The sequence below is a fragment of the Frankliniella occidentalis genome, unplaced genomic scaffold, assembly GCF_000697945.3.
Source record: "Frankliniella occidentalis isolate FOCC.00 unplaced genomic scaffold, Focc_3.1 Scaffold39, whole genome shotgun sequence".
NCBI classification, from domain to species: Eukaryota; Metazoa; Arthropoda; class Insecta; order Thysanoptera; family Thripidae; genus Frankliniella; species Frankliniella occidentalis.
The window spans coordinates 140,985-154,346 of NW_026267169.1; the positions used below are offsets into that span (position 1 = coordinate 140,985).

The 13,362-nt window shown below is 37.7% G+C and overlaps 1 protein-coding gene across 7 annotated transcripts in view; it reads right to left on the minus strand.

The window, feature by feature from the left end:
* Positions 1 to 7,003: 7,003 nt before the first annotated feature.
* LOC113215748 (brain tumor protein) overlaps positions 7,004 to 13,362 on the minus strand; it is a 50,493-nt gene continuing 44,134 nt past the window's right edge. For 6 of the 7 annotated variants that reach the window (XM_026435421.2, XM_052266427.1, XM_026435422.2 and 3 more), the window contains exons 2-4: positions 12,370 to 13,156; positions 11,847 to 12,293; positions 7,004 to 11,758 (exon numbers count right to left, since the gene is read on the minus strand). In XM_026435421.2, the coding sequence (XP_026291206.1) occupies positions 10,385 to 11,758; positions 11,847 to 12,293; positions 12,370 to 13,137 (2,589 nt within the window). In that variant the 5' untranslated portion in view covers positions 13,138 to 13,156 and the 3' untranslated portion in view covers positions 7,004 to 10,384. The remainder of the gene's footprint in view (positions 11,759 to 11,846; positions 12,294 to 12,369; positions 13,157 to 13,362) is intronic. The other variant, XM_052266426.1, reaches the window with a different exon arrangement.

Consider the following 13,362-nt stretch of genomic DNA (forward strand, 5'->3'; position numbering starts at 1 on the left):
GTAGTACAACTGTTTAGCTACAAAAGGGGCGTGTGGATGGTGGCGTCGTACATCGTATGTTGCTCCATTTTTGACCACATTTTTGTGTCCGTGTCCATGAACAGGGGCGTGTCTATACTCTATACTAACACTTGTCGCCGCGACAGGAGTTGTCGCTTGGACGCCTGCGAGGTAGGCCACGGCTTCTCTCTAAGGCGTCTGTCGTGACGGGGACTTTGGGTTTAGGCTCCTTTTAACCCCAGGCTCATAAATCCTTTCTAAAGCTAAGAAGTGACGCCGTGTCAATCTAGGCGTGGGTCGATGATTGTCCCTGAAAACGCCTGGAGGATAGGCAATGCTTTCCTGAATCGCGCCTCGCGGCCCCCTGTCCCACCGAGCCCTTGGACAAGGTGAGAGCTTCGGAGAGGCATTGATATCTTTCGTTTTCGCTCTAGTTCTTAGCGCTGTTTACTTCTGATTGATATTATAGAATTGGCGGTAGTAATGAATTCGTCTATACAGGGTGGTCCACAGACCCCTTCCTTTATTTTGCTTATACTGTACCGCAACGCATGCACGCGTGTGGGTGGCCTTGCCTACCGTCTTAAGGGCCCGTGCGAGTATGCAACCCACCCGCACCGTGCATGCGGTAGGTACAGTATAAGCAAAATAAAGGACCGTACAGTACCGACCCATGCACGGCAGAAAAGTCATGGCCATCCGAGCGCGAGAAATATCCCTATCCCTCGTGCGGGATTACAATCAGCGAGCAGGTTCATGCTTGGCCTCGACGCTACCGACTTAGGAATCGTCCAGAAAGTATGTCCGTTTTTCACAGCTTCATTCGGCAAATTACGGGAGCTCGGCGCCTGCGAGACTTGGGGTAGGCCAACCCGCAGTACACACATGCATTGCAGCCAAGATGTTGCCTACCTACTAGGCGCTATGGGAGCTGGCAAGGGCTGAACTTCATGAGGTTCGTAACTGCAGGCGACCAGGTTCATAAAGCGCTGGTCTCAGCCACGGAGCGGCTGTGGCCATGATTTTAAGATCACGAACAAGGATGTCTCCTTTTCTCCAAAAATGTTATCACTGCACTTCTTTAATTAATTATTTATTTGGTAACAGTCAAATAAGATGATAATTTTGATACAGTAAAAGCAAAATAAAGGAAGGGGTCTGTGGGCCACCCTTAGACGGTTCAGTTCAAAGATTTTTTATTTTTTTTTACGACTTGCTGAGTAGATGGTAGGTGGTCAGCAAGAGCTGAGACGCGCACGTCGGGGGCTGCACTAACGTCCGTAAAGCAAACTACTTGTCCTTACTAAACGGCACCACGGCACCATGTGAACAGGGACTATGTTAAGAACGTACCATTTTACCCCAAAACTATTTTGTGTTTCCTTCTCCCTTGTTTAATTTTGGCTGTCAACGTCAGGTGCTATTCCCTGCGGGGAAAGAGGATGAGGCGCAGAGCATTTTTGGCCTCAATGGCTCATTCATTGGTACAGTGCTCGCTCTGAGCATTGGAACCAACTGAGGCAACTATTTTTCGGTTCCTGCAGTTGGGCCAGTTTGGCTGATTATTTTGTCCACACTTGAATGTGACTACTTTGTATCCTTGAAGTGCTTCGTAGTCAGAAATGACTGTGTCAATAAGAAAAAGGAGAACAACCAGGTCCACATCAATGAACAATACGGAACAACTTTCAAGCAAACAAGTAATTTATTGTACACAATCATGATACACACTCATAACAAACTGATATGAAAGACACTGATTCATAAAAACTATGAAGTTACAAAATAATAAAAAGAAAACAAATCTTCAATATAAATTAAAACAAATGCTTCAAAAATGGAAACACAGAAAGAAATGACAAAGCCAAAATACAATTACAAACAGGCTGAACATAATAAGGAACATAAGTAAGTAGTACACATAATGAATTTTCACTATGTTCTTACATCCTTATCTTTGAAGCAAGGAAAAAGAAATTATATGAAAATAAAAAGATTGATGACTCACAACTTAGAAATAAAAAAACAAAATGGTTGTGTTTTTAAACAATTTACCACAGTAATTTTTACTTGTTCTTTATCCACCACCTTCAACTCATTTTGTGGTAGAAGTACTGTGCTGAGTATTCTGTAGAGGTGGAAGTCTGTTTATTGAGACAGCTTAAGATTTTGCCAGGAACTGTTTTTCTTTCTGGCAATTGATTTACTCAGTACTCACTCAGCACATCATGATTTCTTCTACCTGAACAGCAAGAGGTATAGAAAGAGCTTTCATATCTAAGTACCAAAATTTGGGTACAGATTTTGCCTTTGTATTTATGATATACTTGGTCTATGCTTTTTGTGCTCAAGATATTAACGGTATCTAAAATAGATTCAATAGCAGCCCTTTTTCTGATTCCAGACCACAGCTCAGTCTCTGCATAAACATAGTCCAAAACAAGATTCAGAGAAATTTTAAGGCTGACAACTTTAATTTTTTCATTCTTTCCTGAATCATTTTTGGATAACTTATAAACATAACAAAACTCACGTTACAACAACGGAAGAAAAATCTTAGTTAGCATAGCTTCGGAACACAACAGCAAAGCATGGTTTCTTCACATGAGAAGAGAAACATTTCGTAAAGGTACAACAGAATTAAAATGGAAATGGAATTAATTTTATACCTGAATTTTATTGACTAGGCACACATTAGTTAACAAAGAGTTTGATCTATGGAAAAATAGAAACTTCTGACCAAACAAACTGAAACACCTAACTTAAATAGCAATCGATATTGGGCATGATGACAACCATTTGGTCACATTACAAAACTAAACACACGCGCATTTAATTGTAACCATAACCATATATTCCTTATTATAAAATGAACGCAAGGTTCCCATAGTTCACAACAAAATTGTTTCCATTTTCATAAATAAGTAATAAAAATAACAGTTGCATTAGTGGAATGTGATACGTTGGACATGACTGAATCAATCACATTTTCTGAACTGACAACGTTGAGCATGGAGCTAATGAGGGGTAGAGTATACATTATCGAGCAAGTACAGCTTTACTGGCCACCTTCATATTTTCCACATGAATCTTGAAGCTTACATTTATTATTAAGGAGAGAGAATACATTTCTGAAAAAATCTTCTACTGTTATGTGTCTGGTACTTCAAAGAGAAACAAGTCATTCAGCAAGACCACGAAAACTAATAAGGCTAACAGCAATTCCCCCAAAATAAAAATTTGAAAAAAAAAAATTGAAAAAAAAAAATGAATGCTGATATAACATTAAAATTATTAACTTGGCAAATCTTTAGAACAAGCAGATTTTCACTATACACAAATCCACAAAAAACACTTTTTAATTTCTAAACCATTTGAGAACAAAGAACGTGGCACAGTGAATAACAAGATGAGATTTTTTTGCTAGGATAATCGAGAGAGTAAATCCATCAAAAAGGATAAAATTTTAACGACAACCTGGTGTAAAAATATAAGCTCTTTCCATTAATTTTCATAACCTGATGTGAAATAACCAACAGCTTAACGGCTCTAGATTTCTTATTTTTAGTAATAACATTTTTCCATCTACAACACATAACAACTTGAAAATTTCCTTCACAGAAGAATAACATACATCCTTTCCTTTATTGTCCACTGCCATGTTAGCAGTGAGAAACTAAGAGACCAGAAATTCAAGTATGGGAACATTAAGTGATAGTTCATTAAATGAATTGTGGAGGGAAATACAGACGGCGGTGGAGGGGACTAGACAAATTTTAACATTTCCAATTATGCCAACTTTAATTCTACCATGAAGTTATCAAGCCAAAATCATGGTCCCTGGTCCCTAGAGACTTCACTGTCATCGACCAGCAAAGCAATTGATGCGACTTGCGCATGCTTGAAATAGCATAATTACTTTTCTCATTTTTCATAACCCCTGACACATTAAGAAAATTTGTAAAATTGAATTCTTGTAAAGAAAATTTTGCTTAGTGGGCAAGTAAGGTCGTACAGCAGAAAGATGTTATGACAGTTCAAAAACAAAATTTGTGCTTGTTGCAATCACAAATGGTCAATAAGCATATCACATTTAGGGGAAAAGGGGAAAAGAGTAAACCATATTAGCATCATAGCAATGGTCTTTCAGTACTTAACCCAGGACTTTTTTTTTAACTCACTATTCAGTAAATCAAAACAAAAATAAATGAAAATACTGTGAATTTAAAAGTATTATTTTCTTGAAAATGTAATCACAATTTTGATAGAAACATGCCATTTGATGAAAATTGTCTGTCCATTCATTTCCTCATTAAAAGCATCAGTCTTTCTTTTCATAAAAATAGGCCATACCACTCGATCTGTACCTTGAGAATATCAACCACAACACATGTGTCTTTCAGATGAGAATCTATCCTTAAAAATGCAAAATATCAGTGGAAAGAGGTGGCAGTTAAGTATACACTGATAGTGATTGAATGTATCACTGGATGAAGCCACTTCTCACATTAAACAAGTATTAACAGCAAGAAAATTAGTTTTTAGGCCCTAATCACTGAAAAAGCATAGATAAAATGTTTTCTATAAATAAGTTAAAAATTTGGAATTTTTCTTGTACAAGTGACAGACATTTGAACTTTAGGTAGCTGTTCTAGAGGGGTGTAAAATGTAAAACTTTCAGCTCAAACCAAACTGGTGACATGAGACATAGAAAAATACTGAGCCAACCCTTTGTAGAAATTATTTGGAAATTCAGTGGACAGTAAAATAGATGAGTGATGATATCCATGAACATAATAAACATAACTAAACAAGGTATTTAGATCTAAAGCTGCCTACAACTATATGGAAGTGGGGATATATTAACAGAATATACTAGTGATCAGTTTAAATTATGACAATAATATTAGATAACATGTCCATGCGACCAAAGTACGAAGTATTCCATAATGGACGAAGTAATTAGCAAAGGACGCTGAGACAATGCTCACCTGGACTATGTAGGCCTAGCATTTCAAGTAGGCAGTCTATAACATTAACAAAGACTAGTGCATAATTTAAAATGAAAACAAAATATGAAGCCTTCGTTGTCTTGATTTAAGTCTACTAGATAGGTACACATAATGAATAAAAAAAAAATTGACAGCAGCTTTGAAACTACTCAGAAATTAACTTCCCTTTACTTAACCACTAGAGAGACACATTCTTAAATACGATCCGTAAACATCTTCCAGTAAGTTGTAATGGAACTTTAAAAAAAAATTAAATGACCGTGGGTTTATGCCAATGATCCAATATATCTTGCCACTCAACTGCCCAATAAACTTTGAGCCAGAGCCCACAATTAAAACAACTTTAAGAAGCAACATCAGAAATTTTATAATTGAAATAATACCTCAAAATACAGAGATTATTAATATAACCATCACACCTACTACCAACCTAATATCAGTCAAACCTTAATTTCAATGGAAAACAACAAACCAGCCATTTAAAAATTTGAGTTTTAAAATCATGAGTTTGTTCCTGATGGGTACAAGGAACATTCAAAAATGTAAATACAGAGGATTTGTCACATATCTTGAGCACGCCACGCCCTACAGTTGTACGGCCAAAACCAACTTTGAATCAATGAATCAACAATCACCGTCATCCCAACAAAAAAATGAGCTTGCATTTAACAATTGACATGCAAACTTTCACTTCAAGCAAACACTGGAAAGAGGTCAAGGCCCCAAGCAACAGACTAAATATCTAAGAACAGAGAAAGCCATCAACCTACATCACACACAAGTTAACACAACACTTGCTGCTCTGTCACAAAAAGCAGTTTTTGTACATCAACCCTGGGATTTTCACAAGAGAAAAGTGGGAGTTACATACATATAGGACTGGTAGGACAGAGCAGCACATTTAACGATAAAAAAATATTCACACTACTCCAAATCTCTTCTAGTAATGGAAAAGAAATCATAGTTCCTTATGAATGAAAGTAATACAATCATAGCAACTTTCTTATTATCATCTTTCCAAGTAACCTTGATTAATCATAAATAGTAAGGAACCTAATGCCATATGAAGGACAACTGTCCACCATATTTATGCTATGGTATAAAATACAGTTCCCGATTATTTTTTATACTTGGATTTTCCTGACAACTTAGGTGTTACGTCATGTTCGGAGATGTAGATGAATTATGTATATGTTGTAAGCTTCACAACAAAGTTTGCATTGCTCATTGCAAATTTGGAAATTGCTCAAGTACAGATATATGAAGTGCACTTCTTTTACTTGAATGTATGTACACACACTTGCTTCCATATGTAAAAGAGACACCTTTTTTGATAGGTTTAACAATCAAAGTATTCTGTGTATTTCTACTGGCAGTAGTGCTACTGAGGCATCATTTTTTCCTCACTAACTAACTTTTGATATGGAACACAACAAATGCAGATTTAAGAATACAAATAACAAACACTTGCTAATTTTACAAGATTACTTAAATAGAAACATCACCATATTGATTATCATAACACAACACAAATAACAAAAACTGAGCTTATACAGCCCCTGTTCAATGTCAGTGTATTAATAGCAGAGGTATGCCCTAGTCTTCAAAAATCACCATTGACACTTAGATATCCAAGATAAGAAACTAAGGCGCTACTTTTATCATCAAGGAGTGAGCACTGTCAAAATATCAGAAGCTTGACCAAATAGTGCTTAAAAAACGATTAAAAGGAGACTATGACCATTGTACTAAAGAACAGCTTGACTTTGTCACCTCTTGGAAAGCGGATGACATCTCCTAACAAAATACTTTGCCACACTGCACTAGTGGAGAGCATGCAACATGTGACATTTCTTTCTCCCATTTGCATATGAACAAGGGATGAAGTCTATTTAGAAAAAGATCATTTTTATTTTTAAGTCTTTAAATGTACAGCCTAAAGCAGGAAGCTGATGCAACCAGACAAATTGGAAAGAGAAAGCAAACATGTATACTTCTGATAATAAGTCTTTTATTTCAAACAATGGAAGAAACATCAACAATAAAACAGATGCAAACATTACTATTGGTATAAAAACAAAGTTTAGAATATGTGAGTCTTGGTAAAGAAATGTTAAGTGGCAAACAGCATTTTAAATTCATTGTCTTCAGATGTTTCATAAGAAAAGCAACCAATGGACACCCATGTAATAAGTGGGGTGTCAACTTGAGGCGAAGGGACCAACACCAAACAATACACAATGTCACATGTTCCCAAGATTAATTGACAAGGACCTCACAGATCACTCGATACTTATTCAAATTAAACAAAACAGGTCGTCAAAACCCTCAAAATAACAAAAATGCAGCACCGAGGTAAAGACCAAAACAGCCTCAGTGTAAAGTTAGCAGTGAGATGCTCAACTGTGGGAAAATATATATCTTTCGTTTTCTCTTTAGTATCATATTTAACTGGTCAATGCAAAGAAATTTCAGAATGACAACAACATTAAACTTTTAAATACACGTCTTTTAAGCTAACCACTTTTAGATTCAGTCTTTCCCTTTGAAAGGAATCATGCAACAAATTCTTGGCAAACCTCTGTACTCAAGCTGATAATTGAACTTCTGACATTGTGAACATTGGCAAGAGGCATTACAGGCAGAATGTGCCTTATCTGTACACACACATTGTTTGGCAAACTTAAGCTAACATCAAGAAAATATCAAAACTACTTATTGGGACAAATGGTGATAGACAAATTTCCTTTACATACATACATACATACACACATTCACACAAAGACACTCTCTCAATAACCAAATTCTGCCCCTTCATGTTTGGAAAAAAGTAAAATACCAATGTGAAATACCAAGATAGACACAGCAATAGTGAGTAGACAATGTAAAAGTTAGAGCAAATACAAAAAAGTACAAAAATACTTGAAAATATTACATACCTACAAAGAGAGCGGTAGAAGACCGCTTAAAGATCTTTTAGCAAATGAAAGTTGGCTGCTGTTCTTGTCATGGGGGACAATCTACAGCCGGTCAGATTGAAATTAAAATGCAAGAAGGGAAGTGTTGAACATAACTACTCACAAAACTAAAAAAGTCAACATCAGTTCAAACAAAACCATTTATTGCAAGGGGGAAATTTGAAATTAAAACAATGCAAGACCAGTACACTCTGCAGTCTACAAAGCTATTAGCATGAAAGCTCAAATTCAGAATTTGCCTCTACTTGGCGCTTATCAACTATGAGAGTGTTGGCCTCAGGAATGAATCCCTATATTGCCTTTAAGGAAATTTGGACAACTATCCAGGCCTAAAGATTTCACATATTGCTCGTTCAAATCAATAAAAACAAAACTTAACGGAACAGAACACACTAAATTGAGCACATTTAAAGAAAAAACAAAGAAAGGAAACCTTTCTTGAGAAGTTTTGGCCACATTAATGACTCAGCAGATCTAATTATATCTACCAGTTTCAAATCCAAGAGAAAGTACCAGTATTACTCAAAGGTAGGAATGAGAACAGCAGAGTTACACTTGAAATAACAATCAACTGGTTCAAACAGTGCAAAATTGCTGTAACATGGTAGCTACTTCTGGTATGGTAACTTATACCTCAGTACATAGATAAAATACAAAAGAAAAAGAAAAAGGAAAAATAAATGTGATGGTGTTAAAACAGTAATACAAGAGTCCTATTGATATAACAATCTCTTGGCTTTGAAAACAGAAACACAAGTAATACTTGGACCATACAATCTCAATCTATTCAACTACAGCATAAGTTACATATTTAATATACTTCAAGTACAACTCATGCAATCAAAACATCAGTGATAAACAAAACGGAAATGAAAAAAAAAAAAAACTTCTTCGTAACCGACTGCGTCTTTTATCTTAAACTCTGGCAGCATACTTAAAACAGGAAAAAGAATATTTGACAAATGAGGACTAATATTGCAGTGCATCAATAATCCAACCAGATTCTCTAAGCCAAACTTAAAAAAGATAACAAATAAAAATAAAAACAGCATTTAATAGAAAAGCCTTTGGATACTTTGTAGAAATCCGAGGCGTCATGGAAGGTAGGATCTAACACATTAGAGTGACTAGCATGCGTCGGCCATGGCCGGTACTTCACATACTCCCCAAGGGCAGCATAACAAAAACAAACCAAACACTGCACATTATAAATCTATAGCAGTCTTAGGAAAAGAAAATAAAAACAACATGGAGCAGTGGTTCCTCTTTGGATTCCTTGCATTAAAAATCTTAGTAATCTCTCCAATCAATCACATATTGCCCTTAAACTGTGCAAAACGGATCTCACGTCTTAATTTACAGTGCAAGAAAACACGAACAGCATATACTAAAAATAGAGCTCCAGAAAGAAGAGGGCTTTCAATTCTGCCAAACATGTTTGTAAAGGTCAGGCACCACTTTTTTCAACTCCAACAACTTGTCTAGCAATTGCTACTACCATAATCCCCTGATCAATAAATTTTAAAAAGTTCTTGGTCAAAACAATGCTGCTGGTTCACTTTGACATAAAAATCAACAATGATGCATGAAAGGAAATGTCTAAAATGTGTGCCTCAGCATTACAGGCAGGGCTATGTAGTCCACCAGCCAATTAAAGAAACTCTCAACACACATGTAACAGTTTAAATTACAAAACTAACTATAATCTAAATCTAACATTTATGTCAGGGTAAGAGGATCTACTTCAGAGCTCTACAAAACAATATGTAATATTCAGCAAATCTTGGCACACCACTCCTGATAGAACGCACTAACAAATATTACGGAATGGTTTTCTAGTGGACTGAACTCCACAATGTCTTAAGTAGAAAAATGCAACAATGGAGAGATCTTTCCATCAGCATGTCCATCCAGACGCCAAATAAAGATAGATATGTTATAAATACAGCAACAACAACATCAATAACGTTGTACAAACTGGCCACAATCTTACCTACAGCTCAGGTAGGAAGAAACAATTGTCCATTAAATAGCACCAGCTGAGTAGCCAGGTAAACCAACATCTGGAATGAGTGATAATGTGCTTAACAGTGAAGAAACATCTTGCTATAAAGCACTTATAACGGACATGATCAACAAATTTGGGTAGAAACCCTAACAATCACATGTGCATTGCTTCGGTAATTCATGACTTCACACATGGTAAACTTGACAAAATCTCACCAGGAAATTTCATAGCTTACATACACCGGGCGAGGTTAAGTCACTTCAGTCTTGCACTTTACACCATATCACAGAGATGAAATGCTTTAGAACAATTCATCTGAGATGAACAAGCTTATTGGCTAGAAGCAAAGTCTTGAGTGGTGTTAAGAGTGCGAGCAAATGATCTCTTTACAGACCAATTGGGGGCACCTGCACGTAACGATATATGTACAGACGGTAATCCTTGCTGGCAAGCACCACTGAACCATCATCCATTAATGCCACATCGAAGCATTGCGCATGCTTCACTTTGGACTCCAATGCTGACACAAGTTGTCCATCTTGGGTGAAGATGGTAAGGTTGAAGTTGTTGTGATTATCAGCAATAAGAATTTCTCCAGCGGCATTTATGCCAACACCAATTGGGTAATTGGTGATACCCTCACCACCAATTTGACGCAGGAAGACACCTTCATAGTTGAACACCTTCACACAATGAGCACGGTTGTCACTGATAAAGATCTCTTGCTTATCATTAACAACAACACCATTTGGAAATTCAAGATGCTTGGAGCAGCCAAACTTCTGCAGGACATTACCAGACTGATCAAAGATTATAACTCTCATGACTTTACATTCAACAACAACAATGCGTCCTTTGTTGTCAACAGTGACACCTCTAGGGTGCTGTAGGATGTTGGCGCCGAATTTGCGGACAAACTGCCCATATTGGTTGTAGATCTGAATTTGGTGAGTCGGCGAGCGCTCAGTAACAATTATGTCACCAGATGTACGAACCACTGCAACTCGATTAGGATACAGGAGTTGACCATCACGTTTCCCACACTCTCCAAATTGAAATTTGAATCGTCCTTCTTTGTCAAACATTTGGATGCGATGGTTATTAGTGTCTGCCACTATTATGTCGTTCTGGGCATTGACTGCTACACCACTTGGCTCTGTAAACTGTCCCTCCATAACTCCAAATTCGCCAAATTTGCAATGGTATATCATCTTTTGACGCTTGATCTGAGACTTGGGTGGGAAGATGGATGTAGAAAGCTGAAGTTTTGAAGTCAAATCCATGACATCTCCATGGCTTCCAGATGAAAGAGAATAGTGGTCACTTCCTCCATTCTGGTAAAGCTCACCACCATTTGACCATTTCTCGTAAGGATTGATGCCATTCAAATTTAAATCTCCAAGAGTGGAGGAGAATGGACCCAGACTGTTGGCTGAGCTAAATCTCTTGGAAATGACGTTTGATTCATAAGGAGATGCTGTAGGACTAGGTGAAGAGCCCATGCCATTGTAAGGCCGATCCATCACACCATTCAAACCTCCATTGACACCATTGATAGCGTTATGAATGCCACCAGTGCCACTGATGGCAATAGGAGTCCCATTAGAAGATCCATTGGATGAGATGCTTCCATTGACGTGGACTGTTCCATTGGTAGGTCGGGCAATAGGTGGTTGCTTGCTTGGGCCAACATTTACTTCTGAAGCAGATCTCACATACCCAAAGGTGTTGCGTACGCCAACCTGCAACATAAGAGCATTCTGTCAGATTATGTCAGATTGAAGTTACAAGGATACAAAGAAATTTACATTAATGATAAGATAAAGTTTAATGTAAAATAATTTTTACCTGGATGGCTTGGTAGTTGGAAACAAATTCTAAGTCACAAGCAGCATTTGTTAGGCTTGTATCAGGATTAAAAGATGCCAGTGCCAGAAGCTTTGAGTCCAGCAGCTTTTTGAACATAAGAACTTCTGCAGTGCTGGCATACTTGGTAAGCCTCTCCACAAAATCACAGGTTTGATAAATTTTATCAACAGTTTCTTGACCTTTCTGATTTAGTACATTCAAAGCAACTTGACGAGCAGAGAACACACTGTCCAGCTCTTTCAACAATTCTTGTTTCCTCTCTTCTAACATGGATCGATAAAACTGAAAGGTCTCATTTATTTCATTCTGAGCTTTGTGATATTGGACAGAAAGGCGCCCTGAGGAATGTTCCAAGTTCTTTAACATGTTCCGGATGTCTGTGGCTTTCACTTTTCCCTCCTGGACTGCTTGGATCATCAACTCGACCTGTAAAATAAGAGAATAAATTAGTTGCATGAAAACTACAAAATGTCTCAAACTGGTTTAAGAAGCAAAAGCTTACCTGTTTAGGTCCCACATCACTAATGTGTTCATAGTCATGGATGCCATTTGGATGATCCAGCATAGTGCATTCCTTGCATATAGGAACATTACATGAGCGGCAGAAGTATTTCAAGGCATCTGTTTTGTGGCGAGGGCAGAAGACAACTTTGTCCACTGCTGACTTAATTTCTTCTTTCCCTCCATTCTGAAGTTGCAGCTCACTAAAATTCATTACTCTATGGCCTTCAAAGCAATGCATAAACTGGTGAGCCATCACGCAGTTGGGACACAAATAGTTACTGCAGTCAACACAGCGGGCAACAGCCTCAAAGTCTGAGCCTCGACAGCCTGTGCAGCGTGGATTAGAGGACTTGGGGTTTGCGTCCTCGTTGATTATGTCACCAAGGACACTGTTGACAGAGAAGTCTGAGAGAAGGCCTGATATTCCGTATGAAGAAAGAATGCACTCTTGCTGGCAGGTGGCGCAAGTTAACTTCTCGGGATGATCTTGATTGCGTTCCAAGCAGGATTCACAGAAGGTGTGGAAGCACGGTAGTACTTTAGGGTTTGTGAATGTATCATGGCATAATCCACACTTTGTATTGAAGTTTCCGTTCAGTCCATTGAAGTTGACACTGCTGTTGCTTGAAGATGATGACCCATTCACAGTGATTGGTGAAGAGTTGGGCAATGACTGGGGCGAGATAGAACGGAACTCTGACTCAATCAGTGACTCGATGGAATTTGCAGCTGGTATTGAGTCCAATGATGAGGTTGGGGAGGCCATCTTCAATTCACCTTCATCCCTGAAACACAGAAAATACATGTTTTAATTTCGTGAATCATGAGTCCTATTCAAATGCTGGGAGGATAAGAATTAGGGAATGAGTTAGAAAATCAACAACATGTGAGACAAATGCATGACGATGTTACTGAGTACCCTGAGCATAAGACATAGAATAAAATTCGACATTTCAGAGTTGAGCATTGTTCCCGCCGACCTCCCCTCCAT